This window comes from Struthio camelus, chromosome 4 (assembly GCF_040807025.1).
Source record: "Struthio camelus isolate bStrCam1 chromosome 4, bStrCam1.hap1, whole genome shotgun sequence".
NCBI lineage: Eukaryota > Metazoa > Chordata > Aves > Struthioniformes > Struthionidae > Struthio > Struthio camelus.
The window spans coordinates 80,105,082-80,129,818 of NC_090945.1; the positions used below are offsets into that span (position 1 = coordinate 80,105,082).

At 45.6% G+C, this 24,737-nt stretch overlaps 1 protein-coding gene across 5 annotated transcripts in view; it reads right to left on the minus strand.

The window, feature by feature from the left end:
• Positions 1-4,181: 4,181 nt before the first annotated feature.
• FGFRL1 (fibroblast growth factor receptor like 1) overlaps positions 4,182-24,737 on the minus strand; it is a 184,359-nt gene continuing 163,803 nt past the window's right edge. For all 5 annotated transcript variants that reach the window (XM_068943658.1, XM_068943659.1, XM_068943660.1 and 2 more), the window contains 4 exons: positions 23,986-24,066; positions 19,150-19,434; positions 15,816-16,169; positions 4,182-12,711 (listed from right to left, as the gene is read on the minus strand). In XM_068943658.1, coding sequence (XP_068799759.1) covers positions 12,302-12,711; positions 15,816-16,169; positions 19,150-19,434; positions 23,986-24,066 — 1,130 coding nt within the window. In that variant the 3' untranslated portion in view covers positions 4,182-12,301. The remainder of the gene's footprint in view (positions 12,712-15,815; positions 16,170-19,149; positions 19,435-23,985; positions 24,067-24,737) is intronic.

The following is a 24,737-nucleotide window of genomic DNA, read 5'->3' on the forward strand; positions in this document are numbered from 1 at the left end:
TTCTCCCTGCTCCCTGGGGGTTATGAGCAGTCCTGCCCTACAGTTATTCTCATTTCTAGGTCAGCACACAAGAAATTCCCTGCCTGATTCATGGGGGAAGGGATGCAATGGAAAAGGCTAAAAGCCTTGAAGCATTGGCATCGAGTAATTGAGAATCCACCCTTAAATTGTAGGAATGGCAAGGAGATTTTGTGTTCAACCCTTCTGTGTTTCAATTCTGCAAGTCCTGCTCTTTATGCTAGAGACGCCTATATGTCAAGAAAGGAGGTTCGGGTGGAAATGGACACAATGATCTCTTTAGAAGGGTCCCAGCTGCCTTTTCCTGTTCAGTGTCACTCATGCTGCCAGGCCAAGGGAGCCAGTACTCATGCATGTAAAATCACTCTTTTTAATTTTGTGTTTCTGTAACATGACCTGTGTACTATACTACATCTTCATGAGGCAGAGCTGTCTGGAGAACATCTGTTGCAATCCCAGCTGTTCCGGTACTTCCTCCGTCTGATGTTTCAGCCCTGATATGTGCAAATCACTGACACTATTACATCCCCCAGTTCCTCCTACAAATCCTATTTTCTCTGTTCTCACAGGGAGAGAGAGGAAAAAAAAAAAAGGATACTTGGGTTGGGATAAATACGGGCAAAATGCTTCAGTCTCACCAAATCAGCACCAGTAGTGTCATTGTGGACTGTGTCACACCAGACAGACGGTAAAAACCATCCCAGTGCTCGTTCCCCTTTGGAGCCTATATAATTAAAGCTGCCCACCTGCTCCTGAATTTTGCTGTCATTTTTTGATGCTATGGGCAATGCGATACTCAGTTATTATCACAAACTATGTTAAGCTCTACCCACTGTGGGGTTTATGACAACAATCCTTGAGAAAACCGTAATCCTCTGCGCTCAACTATATCTCCTTGTTATAATGCTTATGATTCTTGGCTAGTGATAATGGCAGATGATGGGCCATGAAAGTGCTCCAAATATGCGTTCTGGTAATTTCCTCTCTTCTTGTTTTGCTGCATTAGGTAACGCCATTTTCAGTCCATCTCTTCCAGCCTTTCAGCACAGCCATCATTCCTGTTTTGGGATGTACAGCTGAGAGATGTGAAAGTTTGTCCCTGGGTAATCGTGACCACTTTCAACTGCAAAGCCACCCCACACATATCTACCAAATGTCCAAGGGGCACAAAGGTGGCTGCAGGGAGGTGGGGCCCAGGATGTCATCTGACCAGCTCTCTCTAAGTGTCCTTTCCCTGCCTGGCCCGTGACTCCTGTGTTCGTTCCCACATAGCGACGTGGCGTCAATCAGTACTTGGGGCAATTTCTAGAACGTTGGCTGGAAACTTCTCAGAGATGGGAATATGCAGAGCAAGACTACTTGAGGAGAGTTACAGTCACTAGACCAACATGTTAAAAGGTGGGAAATCCTTTGGGTGTGTTTCAAAAAAGAAAGCACTGCTTGGTTTTTAAGAGAATATTTATACAGAAGAGTATTCCGGGCTGTAGATCCCACGCAGATAAATGGACTTGGGATACTTCCACTGCCTGGTATTTTCCCTTGGAAAAAATGGGAATTATTGGCTAGCCCTCCTTATACACTGCATAGGCATGTCCAGAAACAAAGGCAAAAAGGTGTATGTAATGCTTAACATTTAAACTGCTACATTTTGAAAAAAATCTAGCCTCTGAGCCCGAAATGCTGTGGAATAACCTCACGACATAAACACATAATGTCGCAGTTATAACCATGCGACAACTCGAATATTAGTCTTGGAAACAGTAAAACTGGTTTCCCGTACAATCCACTACTGGTGACACATATGTTAAAGCGATCGTTATAAAATGCTCACGGTAACTTTGTGATTGAAAAGAACAATAATATATTTTATCTCTGTTAACATTCTTTAGTGGTATGTGGAAAATCAAAAAGCATCAAGAATAGATCTTTATAATAAAATTTAAAAAATAATGCAAGCACTGGAGGCTTTGGAAATTGAACTTTTTTCTGGTAACCTTACATTTGATTCTGAATATCCAAACGACCAAAATTTAATATCAAATGGTTACAAAAAAATCCACATCTGGTATAGTTTTCCCCTGTACTGATGCCTCCAGCTACAATGTCGACAATAAAAAACTATCAAGATTAACAAGCTAAACATATGTCCTAGACCATTCTGGTCATCCATAACTGTTGGAAGCAGCCACCTGACTTCACTGCCAAAATATTGTCTATCATTTATTGCCTGATACTCCTGCAGGGACTTACCAGCGTTTATTAAACAATTTGAACCTGCTTTCTTACATTTCCATTTAATTATACTTGAAATGTGAATTATTTATCATGAGCTTTTCCCAGCATTGTGAAGGATAATGCACGCTCTTTGATAACAGCTTTTAAATGCTGGAAGTACATGAGCTGGAATCCACTGTACAACTAACTTTCTGTATTAGCTGTAGGAGAAGTGTTTGATGTTGACATGTCTTGCACAGATCCTGCAGGCTGGTGCAAAACGAAGTTTCCCCTTGTATTTCTCTTGCACATACTTATTGAGAAAAAAAAAAAAAGCCATTTTTTACTGCTGATGACAACAGTTGTCAGAAAGTTGCTAGCTTCTTAAGACAAATGAGTTATGCTCCAAAGAAGTTCGGCATAACATTCCTATTGACTTCCATGAGGCCGAGTTCAACCCAAAGCCACTCTGACAGCCTCACCCAGTGCCTGGGGAAGCAGTTTTTTACCTTCATCAATGTCTTTTAGATCACCTTGGGGGAGGAACAAGGCTAAATGAAGATCCTAAATAGAGTAACAAACTAGTTGCGCTTTCCATTGAACAAGAAACTGAGCTCGGCGCTGGGATAAAGCTGGCCCAGTGCAGCCTCCAGTACCTTAGCTCTTCCGTCGGTTCAGCTTTGGGAAATGATTGATCCTGGTTTTGGTTTGCTACCCCTGATGCTCTGATGCTTCTTCTGTCAAAGAAGTGCTACTGATCCCACAAGCAAGATGATGGCTTCAGCCAGCCACTGCCTTATTGGCGGAAAGCTCCCGGGATCCAGGTTAGAGCCTGTTTGGTCCCTGTGATTTTCTGTCTTCTGCTTTGTACCCGTTCTGGGTTCGAACACGGCAAAGCTGGTTAAATAACGAAGGGCCTGGCTCTTTAAATGTCGGCCGCATCGCCGTGTTTGCACAGAGGCCCCTGCAGCACTGTCAAGGAACCAAAAAGGCAAGTGCAAACATAGCTGTGCTGACTTTACAGCCCCTTGGAAATCTCTTCCGGCAGATAGGAGTATTAAGCCTTAACACACCAAAACAGCAGAGGAATGGCTTATCATTTCTTTCTGCTATCAAGCCGTACCTGTTCTTACAAGTAGCCTCTGTTGTGCAAAGAGATTTGGAAGAGGGTTTCAGAGAAACGTCAGAATGCGTCTCTCTGACACAACAGGAGAAGTCTTTGCTCTCCTTGAAGCATGCGAGAGGGTAGCCCACGTGCTCCTTCCAGCGCGGGGCCAGGAGTGGCGAGCAGCTGGCGCTGAAACGGTGGTGCTTGTACCCGCGAGCAATTCCGCCATGCACTGCTTTCCCTCTCCGATTTCTTGGTTTTGATTCACATTCGGGCAGGCAGGAAGACCGTTGGAGAGCAGCAGCCCCTCCAGTGCAGCGGGCTGCTGCAGCCACAGAGCGGCACTAGGGCAGTCCCAGGCATTTGCCCCCGTCTTGCTGGATTTGGCCCCAAGAGGCAGCACAAGACATGAGCTGCCTGTCCTTAAGTATTAAGCCTTGAAGTTACTTGTGAGAAGGAACCTTGACAGGCTTCATTTAGGTGGAAATTTTGGACAGAGCTGTTAATACTATTTGTACCTGGGCCAGTTGCTTACTGCCTGCGCTAACGCAGCCGGGGCTGTCTGGGGTCTGAGCTGTGTTCACGCTCCTTGAATGGTTTCTCCTTATCAGTTGCAACCCCACTTTGCACATTCACCTCCTGTCTTAAGAAGCATAAATGAAGACATTAATACTGAAATAGCACCGCAAAATGTGACATAAACACTTATGCCGGTCCTCAGTAACGCTGAGGAGCCCAGTTCCCCATGGTTTCATCCATTCTTATCCTTCTGATTAAATCCCCAGCTTTAAAAACCTCCACCGCTTTCAACCAGATAATAAAACACAGGAAAACGCGGCAGCAAGTTTGCATGGATATTTATTTTTCCAACAGCGAAGGCGCAAGTTTACCTAACAGCTTTGCTAACTGATTGTCCGCAGAACGAGATCGTTATGGCCACGTTAGCGCGAGCGGTAGTAGTTTATTGTTTTAGTAGATGCTTCTTTTTCCTTCCTTTTGAATAAACACACCGCAGGGGCTGGGAGGACGTGTGCCAAGAGCATTACCGAGAGAGGCAACAGCCGAACCCAGCGCAGCAAAAGCACAACTCTAATCATAACAGAGAAAGCAAGTATTGTTACAAATGTTCTCTTCAGTATGGAAATGAGCCAGGGGTAATAAAAACACCATAAAAATGTCAAAATGACTGATCACCACGAAGCGCTGGCCTTTTTATAACCAAAACTTGTAATGAACTTAAAAAAAAAAACAACTACGTTAAGAGAAATGCCATTTTTACTTAACTTTATTGTGCGACTTATCCTCACTTCACTGCGCATTTAAATGATTGCAAAAGAGAACGACTGCAGAAGGGCATCAGAAAAGATCTGATTAGTGTTAAATGGCATTCAAGCATGATGGTGGACTCGGGATGGAAACAAACTGCTAACCACGGTGTTAACATTAACACTGCTACTGCCTCTTTATGAGAATATGGGGCATATTTAGGTACTAATTGTTTGAACAGCAGCAATAAAACATAATGCTTAATGACATACAAGTGAAGAACCGCGTTAACTCGTGTAATTCCATCAGAAAGTGCTCAGGAACAGCAGCCTGACTCTTTAATTATGCAGATCAAAGAAAAAAGGCATTTTGAAGCCTGCTCTAAAGTGTTATTTATTACTCCTCTCACTAAAGCAGAGATCAGCTCAGATAGAAATCACACTTCAGACTGGACCTGGTTAGCGAAAATGGGAAAAGAGTATTTGTTGCTTTGCTGGTGTTCATGTATATTGTGGGATATGTTAAATCCTAATTATACCTGAGACTGGCAGAAGGGAGAGGGGAAAAGAAAGAAAAAGAGTAATAGTGAAAATAAGCACAAATAAAGGGCTTTGCACCATATAGCGCTCTCACACAATTGAAGCAGATAAACGCACACAAGGACGCCTGGGCTAAGCACAAAATGCTTCTTCTGGCATCTTCTTTCCTCCAGACACCACACACTGTCAAGAAAATACGTACGTGCCACTTAATAATCAATGTAACACTAGCACTTTAAATCTGCTTTTTTATCAGCTATTACTTCCTATTTTCAAGTACACCTTCTTCTTAATTGGCATTAGTACCAAGCTTTTAAAATTTGAGACTTGTGGCCCAAGAAATGCTTTGCTGGTAAAATGAGGTCAAGACAAAGTCTGAAATACCTACAGCCTCTCAATTGCTGGCATTTTCTCCCAGGTCCTCAGCGTGGTACCCAGGTAGCAGATGGCCCGGGTGCATCCCCGCACATCTGGATGGCAGCGGGGCTGGCAAGGCCCGCAGAGGACTGGCTTCTCCTACGCTCTGCTCCTAAACTGTCCTGTCCTGGTCAGGCCTTACATGTGCAGGGAAAAGGCATCCCGTGATGCAGATCACACGTCTGAGCGACTGAGCAGCAGCGTGTGTTTATGTTTGAATTCATATCTAAGTCCTTTACAGTTCTGCAGCTCACGTACAGACTTGTGACACTAACTGTTGCAACTCCAGCAAGGCTTTCTGAAATGATAATGTAAATGAGTAGGATGTATATACATACATGGCTACAATGCTATTTATATAACGGGTTATTTGCAGGCCCAGTAAATGTCGATTTACAGCTCTGGCTTATATAAATAATGCCATTACTTTAGTAATAACCTAGAAAGTGCTGAGATTGCACACTGACAGCCTGGAAGCAGGTAAAGCCGAAATCAGGAGAGCCGGATGCACAGCCTAAACGAGGCCTGTGATGTGCCAAATGGTGAAGCATGTGATGCACGTGTGCGGTTAGAAAGCTGGCTGGAGGCAGCAGTGCCTCATGTGGTGGGGCCCATGCTCTCCCTGCTGCATTTTCTTTTCTCTGTAGCTTAACTAGATTTCTCTGGGGCCCGAAGGGACCACCAGCTGAGCCCATTTGGCTTAGACGTACTTCTTTATCCTAACAACATTCCCAATACATTGCATCTAACCAAAGCACCCTGTCCACAGAGCACTCAGCCTTGATTTGAAGACTTGAGGGATGTGGCATCTACCTCCTCAGTTGGCAGTTCCTTCCCAAATGTGTGTATTTCCTGCTTAAATGTGTCTGGCTTCATATTCACAGAATCATACAGTCACAGAGTGGCTGAGGTCAGAAGGGACCTCTGGAGATCATCTAATCTAACCCCCTCTGCTCAAGCAGGGTCACCTAGAGCGTGTTGCCCCAGACTCTGTCCAGACGGCTTCTGAATATCTCCAAGGATGGAGAATCCACAACCTCTCTGGACAACTTGTTCCAGTGCTGGTCGTTAGCTCCTGTCACATCTTTCTCTGCCCATGGGCCATCTAGAGCAAAGATTTAAAAAGCCTACAATGACTCCATATGACTGACTGATTTCCGCACGGATGTAGTGGAGATTCTTTCCACTGGCATCTCCAAGAGTTCGAATGGACTTAGGAGTTTATGACATAACCATTGACTTCAGAGTTGTCAGAGGCCTGGGCGCACACAAGTCCCCCCCCCATGTAGGCAGAGGTGATGACCAGAAAGAAAGCAGCAAAGCCATGATAAGTTCCCCATCTACCTCCAAGATTTTGCCCACTACTCCATCTCCCCTGGGGCTCCAAGATGAAGCTGTGGCTGATGGCCAGCTTTTCTGAACTTAAAAGTGGTTTGGACAAGTAGTAAGATACCAGTGCTTGCAGCCCCGCAGGGCTGGAGGTGCTGGGCTCCACACTGATATCTCTGCTGTGCTTCGGGCAGCAGCTGCTGACTTCACCCAAAACTGTGCCACTGGGCTCATGGTGCAACTCTGGTGCTTGTCTCTATAAGTGAAGGGAGTAAAAATGGTCCTAACTCACTTAAAAACAAAAAACTTTTCCAAATCACTAAAAAAAAAAAAAGCCTCTGCTGGATTCAGAGCACCTGCACAAGACAGACCAAGATGTGGTGCAAAAGGTGCTTTTGCAGTACTCTGCTTTGTGATACCAGCAGGTATTCCTAATGTGTGCACACACGCGCGCGCACACACAGACACACAGACACAGACACAGACACAGACACACACACACACACACACACACACACACACACAGCTATCCTTACTTTAAAACATACTAACTTAACATAACTCTACTGTCTGCTAACCTAATCCCAGACTTTCATTCCTTTCTAATTTTCACCCTGACACAGACATACACTTTAAGCCCGATTGTCTTTTTGACGTGTTTAGTCACCATATTTACCATCAGCTGAAAATGACATGACACTTTTTATTTGTAAATGACTGATAAAAGTTTTCGGTTTAAAAGGGCTGACAGTACAAAGATTGTCCATGCAAAGTTTAAAAATGCCACACACAAATTGACATATAAGGCCATGTTTGATCTGTAATGCAAATAAACAAAGATGGTGAGTTTGAAGCCTAAATTCCCTTTGATCCCTGAAGCCACATGTCTTTAAGAGTAAGACTGCCTTCTGTAACACAGCCTGGCACATACATATATATGTACGTGTATATATATATACACACACACATACACATAAAAATATATATGTGTGTGTGTGTATATATATATATGCGCACACACACACACACACACACACACACACATACACACACATATAAAGAAAAAACCCTTCTGTGTTCAAAATAGGGTCAGCAGTTAACAGCAAGACTATTTTCTTTAAACACTCCCTGTTCATGAACAAAGATGAGTCCAAATCTTGTCCCACTGAAGAAAAATAGATTGAGACATAGGCAGGAGCTGGCTGCATTTATTTAGACAAAGGCAGACCCTGCAGGACATACAAGGCACAATTGAGCCCTAAAAATAAATGGCACGCAATAGGCATGGAGCAGAGTGACCCTAGCAAGAGCACTTGAAAGTGCCCTGTGGAGGCAAAATAATTCCTCAAAAGGCAAAACCCACCCATGCACAGCAAGCCGGACAATATTTACAGCCCTGTTTAAATAGGACGTAAGATGGTGTTTTCCTATGGGTGAATGTCGCTCAAGAACATCACCACCACTCTGCCTTTAGGACTTGGCTAACAGCGACAAGGCTGGCTGACGGTCATTGCTGCCCGTTTCCCACCACACCTGAGCACGTGGGACTGATAGAAGGGGCTACCACCCCACAGCCCCCGCCCTCAGCAGATCACAGCCTTGACCAAGATTTCACAGTGACTGCTGGTTTGGGTGTCCAGCATGTGATGCCAAAGAGGAAGCTTCTACTCAAGGCAGGATGAGCAGCCAGAGCTTTCTAAAAATGAAGACCCTTGTGGCATATCACGTTAGGCATCCCAGACCCCAGCTGAGTGCTCGACACCCGGGGTGAGATCTGCAGCAGCCCTTAGCCCTTGCACGGTCCATGATGGGTGGCTTACCGGAGAGTTCCCGCTTGTAAATCTCTTTGTCAGCATCCCAAAAGATTTGTACTTAAAAATAGGAGCTTTAAAGGGCAGGAAGAAGCCATTCCTTCCATGGGAGCTGTCTTGCAATATGTATGAGTTTTTGATTTCAAGACACCACAGTAGAGAGCTCCTGGACTACAGTGGACAGAAGGCACCAGTGGAGAGCATCACCCTTGGCATGGAAAACTGCACTGTATGTGACGTACAGGATTACTTCTTTTAAGCACCCCTTTTATGGAGGGTCAGAGATATAGCTGCCATCTTAAAAAAGCGCTGTAAGACAGTCTGTTACAGCTTGCTTTGAGCTGAACCACATAAAAATGGTGTGCGCACCCTCCTTTGAGAGGCTGTGCGCACCACAGCCCCTCGCCACACGTGCAGCAGTGCCCTCTTGGGACAGCCCTGGGGCATGGAGGGCCGAGAAGGGCCATTGGCCTCACTTAGAGATGAATCCTGCCTCCTGCCATGCCCTCCACAATGCTGCAACGCGTGGCAGCAAGAATAACAAGATTCCCATAGACAGCAGCTATGAGAAGTAGCCATGGCTCTCATGGAAACATCATCTTACTGGCACCTTAAAATAGAGGTGGTGAACTTAGTGTAGAAAGGCATTTTTTATTTCATGAAACAACTCGATAAGCTACAGCCATTAAGTACTCCTACCTAAATCATGCCTCATATCCAAACAGAGCTTTCAGCGCCCATATTTAAGCCTCCCTGAAAATGAGGGGCTGTGTTCAGATATCCATGATCTGAATTTAGCTTTTATAAACTTGATAAATTTGTGTTAACAAAGCCTAACCAAACCCTCCCCTCTCCAAAACACATGAGCAATGATTTGCTTTGTTATAACTTCACAGGAGGCCCACCATGAAGGATATATGGGTTTCCCACTATAGTGTCTGGTCAGCAAACTCCATGTGAGTGTGAAGGTCTCCCACGTCCTTCTCCTCCTTTCATGCTCAGGTGCCACCGGAGTGCCCCAGCCACCACCAGTGCAGCACGCAGGGACACAGGGAGATGCCAGCGACGGATGGATTCCTGACACCGTCAGCTAAGGCCAAAAGGGGACTTTGGAGCTAGGCAGGCGGTGGCGAAGGAAAATGGGAGCTTACACGCTTTGCTGAACGAGGGCCCCGTCTCGGAGCTATGGCTCAGCAAACGGGGAGCTGCTCTGTTTGCCGGTGATTCAAACAAGTAAGCTGAAAAATCACCATCAGGTCAACCCAAAGCAAACACCTTGGGAAATACTTAGAGACTTGAAAGAGCTGTTTTGGGTCAAATCAGAGCAGCTGGTTTGTTAGAGACCTCTCTTTCGCAAAGCACGATTGAGGAGGAAGCACTTTCAAATTTACAAAATTGGCATGTTTGAAATTTTTCAGCTTTTATTTTTTTTTCCTCCTCCAACTAAATTTGAAGCGAAACTCAAGTGAACAGCAAACAGCTGCAGCACTGCTGAACCCTCATTTGCTAAAGCAAGCTTTGGCCACGCGTGCCCCTCGCCGCAGCACGCGGCAGGACCAAGGTGTGAGCCTGCAGCGAGGGCGAGTTATGTCGCTTCGCCCTTCCCGCACGGGACTGAACCTCCGCTGACTCCTGTAGGCTGAGCAGCTGCATTTACGACTCAGGCAATTCACCCGCACTTCACATTTTCCCCTCCCAAGCACCCTGAGGCTGAAGCTCACTTTACAGGCTCACAAATTATATTGTTTTGATTTAAGAAATCTTCTTTTTGAAAGAAAGCCCAACACAGGTTTGTGGTTAGAAAACAAATCCAACCTTCCCCCCCTCGCCCCCGGCCTTAAACGCATGGTGGAGCGGATTTTGCTGCAAGCAGAGACCTTTGCTACTGGAGAGACGCAACATAGGATTGGCAGGACGGGATCCGGCTGGCGCAGACCTTCACCGTCAGAATATACTCAGCAGGAAAGGCCAGTTTCTAAGGGAAAGAACGGTACTGGCAGGACCACAGCTGATGTTAGGGGATTGCACGTGGCTGGTGTGAAACGGCATACCAATGGCTGACTCCTAGGTTAAGATAAACAGCTACATGGAGCGTATGCTGAGCATGGCATCTATAGAACCTGAAAAAAAGAAATCTTTATTTTCTTTGATCAAAAATACGTATAGAAATGCCTGTTTTGAGGAAAATATCATACATTTTTTTCTTGTTTAACAAAATAAATTAAATATACATGACTTCTGTTTAAACTCTATATAGAATTACAAAGGTTTTATATTTGCAATTGGGTTCATTTCCAGTCCATATAGGTATTTAATATGGTCCTTTTTTAATCTTCTCTCCTTTTTGTTTTTACTGTTGTTTGAATTGAAATGAAGCTGTATCATTTTCAAATGTTATCTGAGGGAAGGGGAAGAACCACACACAATCTAGGTGCATATTTATCAAATTCATTTTTTTCCTACGAGATTATTATTTTATTCTCTCATTTTCTCTTTCTCCTTTATCTAATGTTTTCACGTATTTTGCATTGACATAAAAAAAAATCCAGTAGCTTGTCACCGTAAGCCATCAGAGAAGGACAGCGTGTGTTGCTTTCTCGACCATCAGCAGTTCAATTATTATTATTAATTATTATTATTTCTTAAATATAAATATAAAGGTGTTCTGTACAACGTTCCTCTTCCCATCCTTCCTTCCTCCTGGCAGTGGCACTGAGTCTTAGGACTGGGGGGAGTGCTGCACGTGCATTTTGATCTTCAGACCCTCCCCTGCCGGAAGCACGACACCCCTTTGACTTGCAGAAATTAGACCAACCGGCTCGGTTATCATTTCAGACATGACACACTGCTCTTGCGAAGCATTCGGCATTTCACGTCTTGAACGGAAATTACTTTTTCCAGAACCGCTCGTGTTATTATTTTCCCCAGAAGGGGTGAATTGATTGTGTCTCCCGGTGCTTTGGCACTAAACCTCAGGTACTTTAAGGCCTGAGTCACTCTGAAGGAAAAGGCTCCCCTGCATGCTCCCGAGGGTGAGAGGGCTGGTGCCCTCCCACCAAAACAAGTGATGCGTTTGGGGGGCTCCTGATGTTCAGTAGGTGCAGGAACTGCAGTGCCCACCTGGAAAAGCTCTCTGGTCTCCTCTCATCTTTCATATTCCTCTTAGCAACACAAGGAAGGAGGTGATGGCTCATGTCACTGCGTCCTGTCTTACTTGCTGCCACCTGGATTAGAAAATGCAAGAAGGCCATGCCGTTTGCGGTGGCTACCTCTCTGCTGAGATTTGGAGCTCCTTCATTATTCCTCGGCTACATCCTGATTGCGATACTTAAAAAAAAAAATCTCTTTTCTCTCTGTCTCTCTCTATTATATATATATTTATATAGATAGATATAGATATATACACATATATATATACACACATACACACGCATATACAATTATATATATATGTATATATATATTTAAAATTATATATATATATATAATCTTTTCTGGCTGCTTTGCCTATTGCTGGCAGTGTGAGCTGAATCAGAGCAGTCTCTTCTGAGGTACCATGAGGAAAAGCCCAAACCGAGCTACCGTCTGCAGGCGTGCTCTTAACATTGGTACTGAATGTGCTGGTGCTGATGGACTTTGCCTTCCACGTGCGAGTGGGTGTGAGTATGGATGTCCGTGTAAATCTTTGGGTACATTTTGGACGACATGGCCGGGGCGAGGGCAGGCCCCTGGGAGAGCAAATGCTGCTGCTGAGCGACGTATTCCTCGTAGTTTATGGAGGAGATGCAGTCCTTGTCGGGCACCTGGGAGACGCAGATCCGGTCTCGCGGCTGCGGCCGGTGCACGGGGGCAGCGGCCGGCGGGGAGCAGGGTTTCTTCTTCGTCTGGCAAAGCCACAAGAGGATCGTCCCGAAGATGAAGACAGCTCCAGCTGGGATGCCAATGATCACAGGCCAGGGAAGGCTGCTGGCTGAGGAGGGGGGCACAGGTGCACTTGGAGGCTTGGGATCTGGACAGCAAGAGGAGGGAAAGGGGCGAGATAGAAAGAGTTAATTAATGCAAGCAAAGCAAATGCAAAACAGATGTCACACTTAGGCTGGCTTTGGTGCAGGCTGCCTGACAAGCCCGCCAGACCAAGCTAAAGGGAGAAATCAAGCCAGCATATGATGTTTGGTAACTGCTTAGCTTCTCAATGCTCCTGAAAGGACAAACAACTCATTTTCTCTGGTTTAGGGGTCAGGAGTTGAAAACGAAAGGCAGTCTTTGGGGTTTTTTTTAAAACTTTGTTATCCAAATTTTAATGGCTATACTAGTGCCAGCCCATGAGATGGTCTGCTAAGTGCCTCACTCCACAATGGAGTGGGCTTTGCTGCCCAGGCTGGAGGACACAGAGCAATGGCTGGTCCCTTTTGCCTCCACCAGACCTATCTGTGTCCACGCGGCATTCAGATGACCTTTAATATCCCTGTCTAGCAGTACAGCACTTTTCCGGAGCTACTCAGCAGTGCTCAGCTGGGGGGCCATGGCAGGCAGCACGAATGCGGTGGTTTGGAGGGGCCACCTTGAGTTTCTTGTGTGGTTGGGAGGACAACAAAGGAAAGAAAGGACGAGAAGGCACTGGTGAGCTGGTATCCCCTTCTCAGTGCTCAAGCACCAGAGTGCTGCAATTTAACACGACATTAATGTGTGCCGCAACCTCCCTGTGCCAAATGAGCTACATCCAAATGAGCTACCTCCACCAGTCCCCGCAGAGCTGCTGCTGGCTTTCCAAAGGCAGCGGGCTCGTTACTGGAGGAGATAAGGTGCTTCAGACTGTGTCTTTCACACTCACCTCCCACCGGCCCACTGTGCTGTTGGCAGCTGGAACATCCCCAGGTAGCCCTGCAGTTTCTCACAGCCCATCTGGAACAGGGGCGCCCGAAAGGAGGGAAACCAGTGCGCGTACTCCTGCTTGCAGCCCTGCGCCGTGGCCTGGCCTCATCAGGTATGCACAGCAGGGAAAACCCTGAGTCCTCATGCAGGAGTGGCTCTCTCGCATCACATAGCATGGTTATGGGCTACAGCTGTTCCCAGCCTGATCTGTCAATTTATGTACTCAAAAAGAATCCTGGGGTAGCATCTAGGTATCAAAGCCCCCATCTAGATAGCGGCCAGCTGTGATTTTCAAATGTCCTGGGAAATACCCAGGTGCATAGCTCAGCTTGCAGGTGGACACTCAGAAACTTAGAAAACACAGGCTATCCAAATGGCACAGTATGTTATTTTCAGACGTATATCACTTCTACACTACACTTCTTTAAGACACTACTGTCTTTTTCTCTCCTTGATAACTACAGCTAATTTGAAATATTAAATATACCACGTGGTCCTTTTGAAGTCAGAAGGAGTTATGTTGATGACCTCAATAGACAAAACTTTGATCCACAAAGACTGGAAATCACAGAAATAATTTAGGCTGGAAGGGGACTCTGGAGGTCATCTGGTCCAGCCCCCTCTGAAGGGAAGACAGGATGAGGGAACTGACCCATCAGCTGACCATGAAAACAACAGTCTTCGTGTTGGTTGGCAGAAATCCTCCGCTGGGCTGAAATGAAAGCCTGACATTTTGATATTCATCTGTGCTGTTTTTCTGAGCTGTCTATGTCAAATGTGGTAGATGTACAAGTAAAACTATGTTTTTCTAACTCATGGCCTTGCAACCACATCTTTGCTTCTGAGGGCAAGCTGGGTTCTCCTTCTCCATCAATGCCAATGACAACAGGCTTGCAGGCTCTGGTTTTGGTATGAGGCCTCATTATACTCCCATTTAAATCAACGGAAAGCCTCCCACCAGTTTCAGTGGGAGCTGGATCAGACTCTTCCACTTTGGAAACTCCCAGCGGCTTTAAATTACATCCTACCTATGCAGACTTTTCCTTCGGAGTGACAGGCTTTCTAGTTGGAGTTTAGTCCTCAAATCTAAGTGATGCAGAAGAGGGAACCAAGGCTGCATCCAGATTTCCTTCTTACTTCAGAACCTGCTGTTGGTGTCTAAATTCAAGGCAATGACTCCCAGCAACTGCTGCCGTAGTTATAGGAATCATGAGGATCTTGCCCATTAAAATGCACAGAGAACTGGTCCTAGCAGTCTGGGAGAGTTAATGATCTCTGTCTCTCACTGTTGTCTGGACTGGAGACACCCCATTAGACCTGACAGCTGAAGTGTTATGATATTGCCTCGAGCTCCTGCACTCTTTTAGCTGTGTTGGTCTTGCAGTGGTAAAAGGAAGAAAAAGTGATAAGATAGATAGATTGATTTTTTTTCGTAAAGCTAGTGGATCTGATGCTGGATTCACATGGCAAAATGAGGCTGAAGGAGATGCCATTTTTAACAAAAAATATTTATCAGAGCAGAAGTGCACTCTCAGGAGGTGAAGGAGCAAATGACAAAGCAAGGACAGTATGCCTGGAGTACACACAATATGGCCTCAGTTGGTCACAGCCACCAGCTCTAAGGCCTGGGGGAGTGGGAAGTAGCTGTGAGTTTGGCACAATGGCTCCTGGAGGATCACTGGGTAAGAATTTAAGTAATCAGTCTTTCTCTCTTTTATATCAGTCCTTTTCCTTTCCTTGTGACTAGGACAATTTTCATTCTTCTCTCATTTTATGGGCCAGTATCATTGTTTTCTTTTACCAGTAAAGCACTACAAATAAAAGTAAGAGAAAGGAGAAATTTAAGGCAGTGGGGCTGCAAACTCTGTGGCTATTCAGTATTCAGTTCCTGTCTCACCTCCTGCACCTCATCACTGAGGTGACATAGAGCCTGACACCGCAGAATGATCTCCCAGCTCCTCTTTCACACAGGAGCAGATCATTCATTTTCAAGTCAATTTTATTTCACCTTCCTTGAATCATTTTTCCCCATGGAGGAGGAAGAGGAACTACCAGCAAGAGAAAATCAGCAGTGGTGTATGATCCCTCACTACTTCTTACTAGAACTGAGCTAGCCTAAATCAGCATGGCATCACGGAGGTCCGTGGAGCCCAACAAGGTGAGGATGGGCAACAACAGTTACATTAATGAATACCATGATGCAGACTATTGGTTCAGACGGAGGGGAAAGGAACAACTCACCTGGCAGGACTGTGAGAAAAGCACTGCGAAAGCTGTAGCCCATGGTGTTTGCCCCCAGGCAAATGTACATTCCTGCATCCTCTTCCTTGGCTCGAGTAATCATCAGTTTGTTCAGGTAAGAACCATCGGGACGGGACCAGACCTCCCCCGTGGGCAGCACAACAAACTTCTGTCCCCCGACGTCAATGGTGGAGTTGTATTTGCTCTCCGTGCCGTACTCCACCCTCTTCAGCCACTGGATGACGGGTTTAACATCGCTGCGGACTTTGCACTGGAAGGACGTGGTCCCGCCATAGTCTACCGTTGTGTTGACGGGGTGCGTTCCTGTCAGGATGGGCTTGGACCTCGTCCTCTCTGCACAGAAACACAGGGAGCTCCATGGAAAAAGGTGTTTGCCGATCTAACTTGTGATTGCACAAACACAGGAACGAGGCATAGGAGGGATGTGGAAAATTGTCTAGCCCAGCTCCCTGCCTCAAGGCAGGCTGAGCTCTCCAAAACATTTCTGACAAAAATTTGCCCAGCTGCTGCCACAGCCTCTAACGGTAGAGGCTCTACAATCTGTCCAGACAACTCCTCCACTGCCTTGAGTCTTAGCAAGTCTTTTCTCATGCCTAACCTGAATCTTCCTATCTGTAATATGAACCAATTACCAATTACAGCTTATTTACAAGTACATATCTATTGAGAGTCCACATTAGCACCGCTGTGGCTACCCACAATTTGGGGACAGCGAAGCGGAATAAGAAATGCTCCTTCTCCTTTAGATCTTCCCAAATGTCCCCTAATGACAGACTAAATCAGATGGGGAAAGGCCCCTTCCTTCATGGACTGTCTAACGGCAGTTAAGGGGAGGCTGTTGATGTTATCTCACCTGTGTTCTGGGAGTCTTTCAGCAGACATCTGCCACCTTGGCTGCCAGGCTTGGCCGATGTCCATGGGGACCAAATACTATAGGAGGCCACCCCCTGCTGTTCACCCCTGAGGGGAGCCGAGACCTAAGGCACTGCAGGTGAGCAAGATGTCCACATCATCCTCACCTCCCTGCCCTTACTGTTCCTTTTTTCAGTCTAATGTTCCACACACTGAGCATGGAGCATCCTCTTTGTGGAGGAGGAGCTCAAAAACCCTTTGCTTCTCTAGCCAATAAGAAAAACCTTCCCTTTCTCATGAAAATCTTGCCTCAGTTCCCAGTTGGTAAAGGAAACAAGACGGTAGGAGAGGAAATGAAAAACAAGGGGCTCTGCAGGTTCACAAGACCATCCTTTCCAGCATGACGGTAAGCCTTAGGTCGTGTTAACACCATGTAAAGTCACAGGGAAAACAGAAGAATATATCTCTCATTCTGAGGAAGACTAGGGTCTTTTTTAGCATGAGCATCAGAAAAATCGGTGATACGGGAGGTACTGCAAATAGCGTACTGTCCTAGGTACAGAGTAAAATTACGGTATCGCAGCGAGTGGTAACTGCTGGCAATGACCAACATCTTCTGACAGCAAACACTGTAGGATGGGGCACATAACAACACAGCTGCCACCACCACAGGCTTTGAGGTGAGAGGAAGGAACAATGGACCCTCTTTCAAACGGTCGGGATGTTTTCAATAACGAGGGCTTTTAAGCTGTGCTTGGGAAACATGGCCAGAGCAGCAAAAATACCACATTGTTCTGTACAGACTGTGCCTAAAGACCACAAGCAGGAATCACAGCTGGGGTGACTAAGACTCAGATAAGCAGGTCAGACTTAAGAGTGGAGGCTCAGGGGAAAAAAATGGAAGGGGAGGAAATTGAATAAAACCTGAAATGCTCCACAGAATAACGTTAAAAATAGAAAGATGTCTGAAAACCGCTTAATGCTCTTATCTACTTGATTTTGGTTCCAGCTTTGGTTACTGTTTTCACTCCTAGCCAGCAAAAGCTAATGAAAACAAAGGTTACACACATCTTTAAGTTGATAAAAACTAAGATAAACAGGGACACAGAAAAGGGTTTGTTCCTGGTGCTGTCTGGTTTTGATGAAGTGAAAATGCCACAGCTGCCATTAGGATGGGGTTTGATTCATTTCCCTGTCTCTGCTCCTGGTTTTAGTGTAAACACATGTTTTTACTGTCTCCACACAGCTGCATCTTTATCAATCCCAGATGTCCAGCAGGTTTGTGCATTCGGAGCCCAACAGAGCTCCTCACATGTGCTTTTAATTCTTGTTATTCTAGAGAAAGGACTTATCAGAGAACAGATCTTTACCTTTAAGAACAGTTTTTCACACTGGGATAAACTTTCTCATGCTAAAATGTATGCACAGAGAGAGCAACAACATGCTTGCCATGTGGCTGGTAGCAGCCCTTCAAGCTCCTGCTCCTCATTAATGAAGGATATTTGATCTTCCCCCAACTCAGGCCATCTTCTCCTCTTTCTTGAGTTGGCTGCTTCATAATCATTTCCATGACAACTTACGATGATGTCATAGGCAAAACATTATGATTTAAGAGCAGGCACTCTTCTCTGGTAGGCTTAGGTAGCTTTCTGAGCATAATTACCCTCAGTAATAACAGGGGAAGCAGGAGATTAAAGACACAGAATCAGGAGAACTAGACACTAAGAAGAGCAATTTACTTCACCCCACCACAAAGCAGGGTAATCCCCCACAGCTCATGTTGCAAAGGGCTGGATTTTTAAAGTTATGTAGGCATCTAAAGATACGGATGGGAGCCTAGTGGGATTTCTGTAGTAGCCCACTGGAACCCACCTGAACCTTCAGATGTCTAAATGCCTTTTAAAATCTGGCCCTAAAGCCTTGTCTGGCTAATGACTTTAGTCATTAGATTTCTCCTAAGTCCCCTGGGAGTCTTCTCTAATGAAGTGGGCCTCTTACAGATATCTAGCCCAAATTTTTCGCTGATTGGTTTTATCGTATTACCACTCTGACAGCGTAACCTAGGCCACTCTAAATATTTCCACCCCTTCTCTAAGGTACCTTAGAGGACTTAGCAGTTGGTTCTCGGTTTGTCCTTAAAGTGACTCCAGCAGTGACATGAGACCGAACTGGGCACTCACGAATGTTTGCCATGGGCATGCCCTTACACGTGACCATTTCCCGAGTATCTCTCTTCATTTCAGACTACTAATTTGTATTATTCGGGAGGCTATTCTGTCCAGCCCAGGTTTAGGCCTACTCTAGATCCTCAATAACGTTTTCTCTGTCCCTACCCATGTTTGTAACACTCCCCCATACCTGTGTCCAGCTATCTGCACTGCACACTCTCTACTTTCTTTACTCACTTAGCTCCCGCGTCACAGCTCCCTGCCCACCTTCCCACCCCAGAGGCTGCACTTACGGATTACTTCAACTTTGTATGTTGCATTGATTTCTCCGACTTTGTTAAACACTCGGCAAGTGTATTTGCCACTATCCTCTGGCTTTAGGTTCTTCAGGTTCAGTGTCCACTTCTTCTTCTTGTTCTCTCCGATCTCCTGGGGTGTGAGGGGCTTATTGTCCTTTAGCCACGTGATGTCAGGCCGGGGGTTCCCACTGGCCACACACTTCAGGCGGATGGAGCTCCCAACAGGACGGGCAATCACTCTCCGTCTCATCTTGGCAGGCTGCGTGAATCTGGGCCGGGCTGCAAAAGGCACGAAATATTGGCTGTGGTGAGCAACGGGCATGCAAAGGGAAACACTGCTGTCAGGTGTTACGGCCAGATTTGCTTGTGAGGCATCCAGCAGTGCCAGACATGCCAGTGTATCACTGTATCTCATATCCTGGGCTCAGGCTGCTTTCCTTAGAAAGGAAGGGCTACCCAGCCTTACACATTTGAATGTCTGAGTGGAGTACTATGACCTATGACCACCGCATTAGCCTTCTGCACAATACAAACTTTGAATTCATCAGTGTCCTTAAGGCATCCAAGTCAGACCACCCCACAAAATAATATCAAAATCACACTACTGTAGCTGAAGGAAAAATGTGTCCCCATCATCACGTTATACTTATTACCATATTCCATGCCATAAGTACAAACCCTTATCCAAGACCTAAACAGAAACCTCAGATTCCCACAAGGCTGACCATTTTCTTGTTTTTTTTCCTGGTCACCTGAAATATCATTTTCTGAGGTGTTTTGCCCCCTTAGATGTCACTGGCTTTAATGGGAATTGAAAAGGTCGATAGCAGCTGGTGGACAGAGTCATGAATTCTGATTGCACCTTGTCTTACCAAGGAAAACACAAAGATTTCTGAGAGCGGTGACAGGGAACACTAGAGAAATGCAGGTCACCACCTGGCAAAATGTAGAATTTATACCTTCAACTGCAAGTAACTTTAATTCATTAAATTCTGATTATGTCAGAATTCCAGAGGGAGAAGAAGTGGCACCTCTACACGCTGCTAGTTCTACTAAAATTGTAGAGTACCTTTGTGTAAAATCATGACTTGGTCTAATTAATCAATAGAGAGAAAAAATTTTGCAAAAGTTTTAAGACAGTCAAAATAATAGAACATGATCTGTTGCAAGGCAAAGGCTTGTCTCATACTATCCTGTAATGAACAACTCAAAAGAAATTACGAATTTCCCACAGTTACTTTAATTATGCAATGCCAGTCCAGGGGCACTTCTGACGGCAGACTCCCGTTGAGAATAATGACATTTCTGACTCCCACTTGGCACTCTCCCTCTGCATCCAAGATACTCCTGCCAAATTCACCTCCCTTCTTTTTTATTTTGGCAAAGCCAGTTTTCTCCCAGAGTCCATTTAGTGGCTCCGCAACAGGTTTTGCTCTCTGTTTCGGAATCGTGTTTCTTACCATAACCTTATACTTCAGCCCCAAAACCTAATCATTGCATTTTCTCACTCCCTGGTAAATCCTCCCTGCTCCTGTTCTTTGGAAATAGGTAATAAGCGGATCGCTCTGTGGCATGTTGGATTGGATTAGGCCCATTAGCCACTGATCTTCATCAATGGGGAGCGGTTAGCCACACGAGCAGTAGCACACAGCACCCCAAAGTAAGCTGAGGAGGTTGTGCTTCAGGACCTGGGAAAGTTTGCTACAGGATGGCATAGCGGGCCCCCCACTACACAGGCCGCCAGCCCTCTGCCCAGGGCACCAGTTCTGCCAGAGACTGATTTACTCCCTGTTCCTTCACTCCTGTTCTTCCATCTACCACATAGGGACTGGAGGAGGCTGGTCTGCAGCGCTGGGAAATAATGGCCATCCCCTCTGAGATCTGTGAACGTGCTCCCCACTGCTCACCTCCCACAGTCTTGTCCTACGACCCTCTCTCAGAAGACTCCCTATGGCCTACCTCTCTCTTTGGAGACCCTTACTGTAGGAGAAACCATCTGCCTCTGCAGCCTCCCTTTGCCCCTTTGTCGTCTGGGGTCCCAGCCATGTCGCGTTATTTCAAATTCTTTCTCAGAAATACCCTGCTCTCCATATAGAGGCTTTCATGTATAATCTAATGAACTGGACTAACTCCGGCACTGAAAGTACTCACAGCAACAGCTGAGCAGCAAGTGTGACATCCTAACCCACTCCACAGGTCACGGTGTATAAATGGCTGGGTAGACCCTTGATGATCTCCTTCCCAATAAAAACAACCACCCTTCCCAAGAGACAGTTAACCCCATCAGGGCTACATGTTCAGAGCACTGAAGTGCCAAAATTTTAGTCCAAGCTGAGAGACACAAGTTGGTAGAGGGCTGTCGTGGTGGAAATGGAGTGTGGGATGGAATAAAGAGAGGTTAAGAAGCAGCTGTGAAACGGGTCTAAACTAGTATTCTCTAATACAGCAATAATATACTCAGAGAGCAGGAACTGCAGGCCCATGTAGGGGTAGATTCTTGCTGGATGGGATTCCTGAGCTAGGATTAACATATCCTGGAGCAGGCTGGGAACAGGAAGGTCGCTTATGTTGCCCATGTGGAATGAAGAGTCAAGTCAAGGAATGACTCTAACCTTAGGTCCTCCCTAACATCTTCCCTGGTTTCATAGCAGTATTTCAGAAGGATTTGGTCTCCCTGCTCAGTAACGGTATTGTGAGACAGAAGCTACATCTTTCCTCTCAAGAAACCTATCTTTAACAGCTCTGGTTTTCCTCCCGCTGTGGCTCCCACGAATCCATCTGCAGTTTTGCATTCACCCCTCCTGCAGTGTTGCCCAGATACACAACAAGCTCCAGGTAAAGCTAAACTTCTTCGGCTCTTTCTATCTTTTATTCGTCTGTTTAAAGAAGGTTAAGCAATTATGTGGGCTCAAAAGCTACTCCGGGCTGTGTGCAATATGCTGAAACCAGACCCCATTTAGACAGTCCTGAATGTCTCCTTGACAAAAGCCTGAACTGGACAAGTTTAGAAAGGCCAGTTAAAAAAAAATGGAGAAACACACACAAGAGAGAGAAAGAGATCCAGCAAATACAAAGGAGAAAGAGAGAAAAGCAGCACTGTGAGGGAGAGGCAGAAAAAATCTCTTTTGAACTAGCACTTGTAAACGTCTGTCCCCAAATCTGTACCATTTACAGAAGTTTTGCTTGCTGAAATGCCAGAGAAGCCCATTACAAAGCGCCTCTGTGTTATTTATACTTCACATGCTTGTTCTCCTCCACATCACTTGGCGTTTGCTTCATAAACATGAATCGCGTATTTGTACAGTATAAATTATGCCACACATAAGAGCAAGGGAAAACACAAGTGGATGGGGACAAAGAGGCAGTATGTGTATGGGTTTCTTGCTGAAATGCTGTTTACCATGACAATTTATTCAGACTAATGAAAAAGAAATGAAACAGAAGGCTGTTGGCAGGAACACCTAAGAAGGGAGCTCAACGTCTCCTCTCCTGGGGAATACCTCAAGGTGCATAGATTAGTCCCGGAGGCTCCCATCAGATGTTGCCCATAAAAACGACTGATAATTTTAGCACCACATACATCTACTATTGTAATACTATCGTGACATAGATCCATCACCCGCTAGCCCTCCCTGAAGCACATCTGCCATGGCATTCAATGTCTGTTCCTTTCTCCACTAGGGTAAGGGCGGAGAGAAGCTGACTTTTCTTGCTAGCTGCTGAATCCATTCTGGGAGACTCCTGACATGGAGCTTGTCTGAGCCACCTTTTCTTTCGCTCTAAAATGTTGTCATCCTTTTCCAGAATAAGTGGAGCTTACTGCCTTCTCCCAGAGCAAGCTCAGGTTCAAATGAATCTGCAATTCAAGGCTATTATGGTACTGTCTCCTCTTGGTGTGGATTGGACTACACCACGTCACATCAGATTCCCTGTTTGTCAGCTCCTGGAGAAAACTGGCCTCAGCTCAAGTGGTGGGGACTTATCAGGTAAAGCTTAACAAGTTTCAAACCTACCTTTCCTATGAGGCAAATGTGGGAGAAAGTCATCTCTGTATTATAAAATTAAAAGGAGGGATGTACTGTGAGAGCAAAATGGAAATGCTATGCCTCATCCTTCCGCGTCATAAACTCACGTGGCACTCCTGTCAGTAATGGCCAAAAGCTGTTTGGTATCAGCCTGACAACTTTTTGTCCTTAAAGGAGTGCTTTGGCCAAACCTTGGATCTGCAAATTTTGCAGTGACTCAGAACCTGTTCCAAGTGAGATTTTAGCAGTTCCCTGAAGCTCTGCAACTGCATCAGAATCCTACGCTTGAACAGCCTGGGGCTTATAGAGAGGTTCATGCAGGTGGCTAAAAGAGAGGTTAATGTTCAAAAATACTCAGCCTTGACCTAATGCTAATTCTCCTGAAGTGAAGTCAGACCTCCCATTTGCCCTCAATGAGAGCAGTGCTATGTTGGCACTAAAAGCTTTTGGAAATATTGCTGTAAAAGTCAATACGCCTTTTATAGAGAGTCTATGAAAGCCATAATAGCTTCACATGCAAAGGAAAGAGACTGCCTAGAAAAACAAATGCAAGGGAGAACCATGCTGGGATATATGGCAGGGGGCCCTAGAGCTGATCGCTGGCTGCATTTTGCAGAAGGACCCTTGGACAGGATCCATTCACACCAACCCATTCAGCTCAGGCTGTTTATCATTTGACCATCTGTAGTGAGAACTCATTCCTGTCGCTCTGCCTTTTCCTGTCCTTCCACAACCGAGAAATGCGCTGGATGAACAGCACTGAACCAGGAACTGAGGGAAACCAAAAACATATGCTGTCCCTTACCCCACTGCTTCCCAGAATGATCTTCATATTCTCCATTGGAGCCTTCAGGTACCTGGCTGTCCTTTCCTGAGCTGGCATCATCTGCAAAGGAAAGGAAAGGGAAGATGTTAGGAAGGTCTCCAACAGTGCAGTGCTATGATGACAAGAGTTTGCATCATCTCTTGGAAGCATCTTGCCGCTGAAAGGCACTCATCGTATATTTGGCATCCACAACCCGGCACTTACAGCTTGGACAGTTTAATGAACAATTTGGTTTGCTGCTTTATGAGCTCTTCGGCAGGCTACCAGCGCAATGGGAGATTAATCAATGTTTCCATTAATAGCTGACAAAAGCCTCTTTGTTTATGCTTACAGGTTGCTGTTCCCTAGGAGGAGCTGATGCCTTCTATGCAAATAATGGTATGAATCAAAATTACAGGTAATCAAACCTGGGAGGTGGGGAAGACTTATATGATCAGTCACACACAACACCAGCAGCGCAATTAGGGCAACTGATTTACCTTTCAGCTTCCATACAAGATCAGGGAAGTAAATAGGTTTACTGGGGTCAAATTAGCCCTCAAGAAATACTGAACGCAAAGCTATAGGTGGAGAAAGACAGCAATATTGAATAGAAAAGCAGCTTTTTTTTTTTTAACTAAGAACATCCATCCACCTGTATCAATGACACACCACTTTTTGTCCCTTGTCACTATAGTTGTCTATTACCGCTATCGCTGAGCAGCCTCAAGGTCTCCACTACGTACCCCATA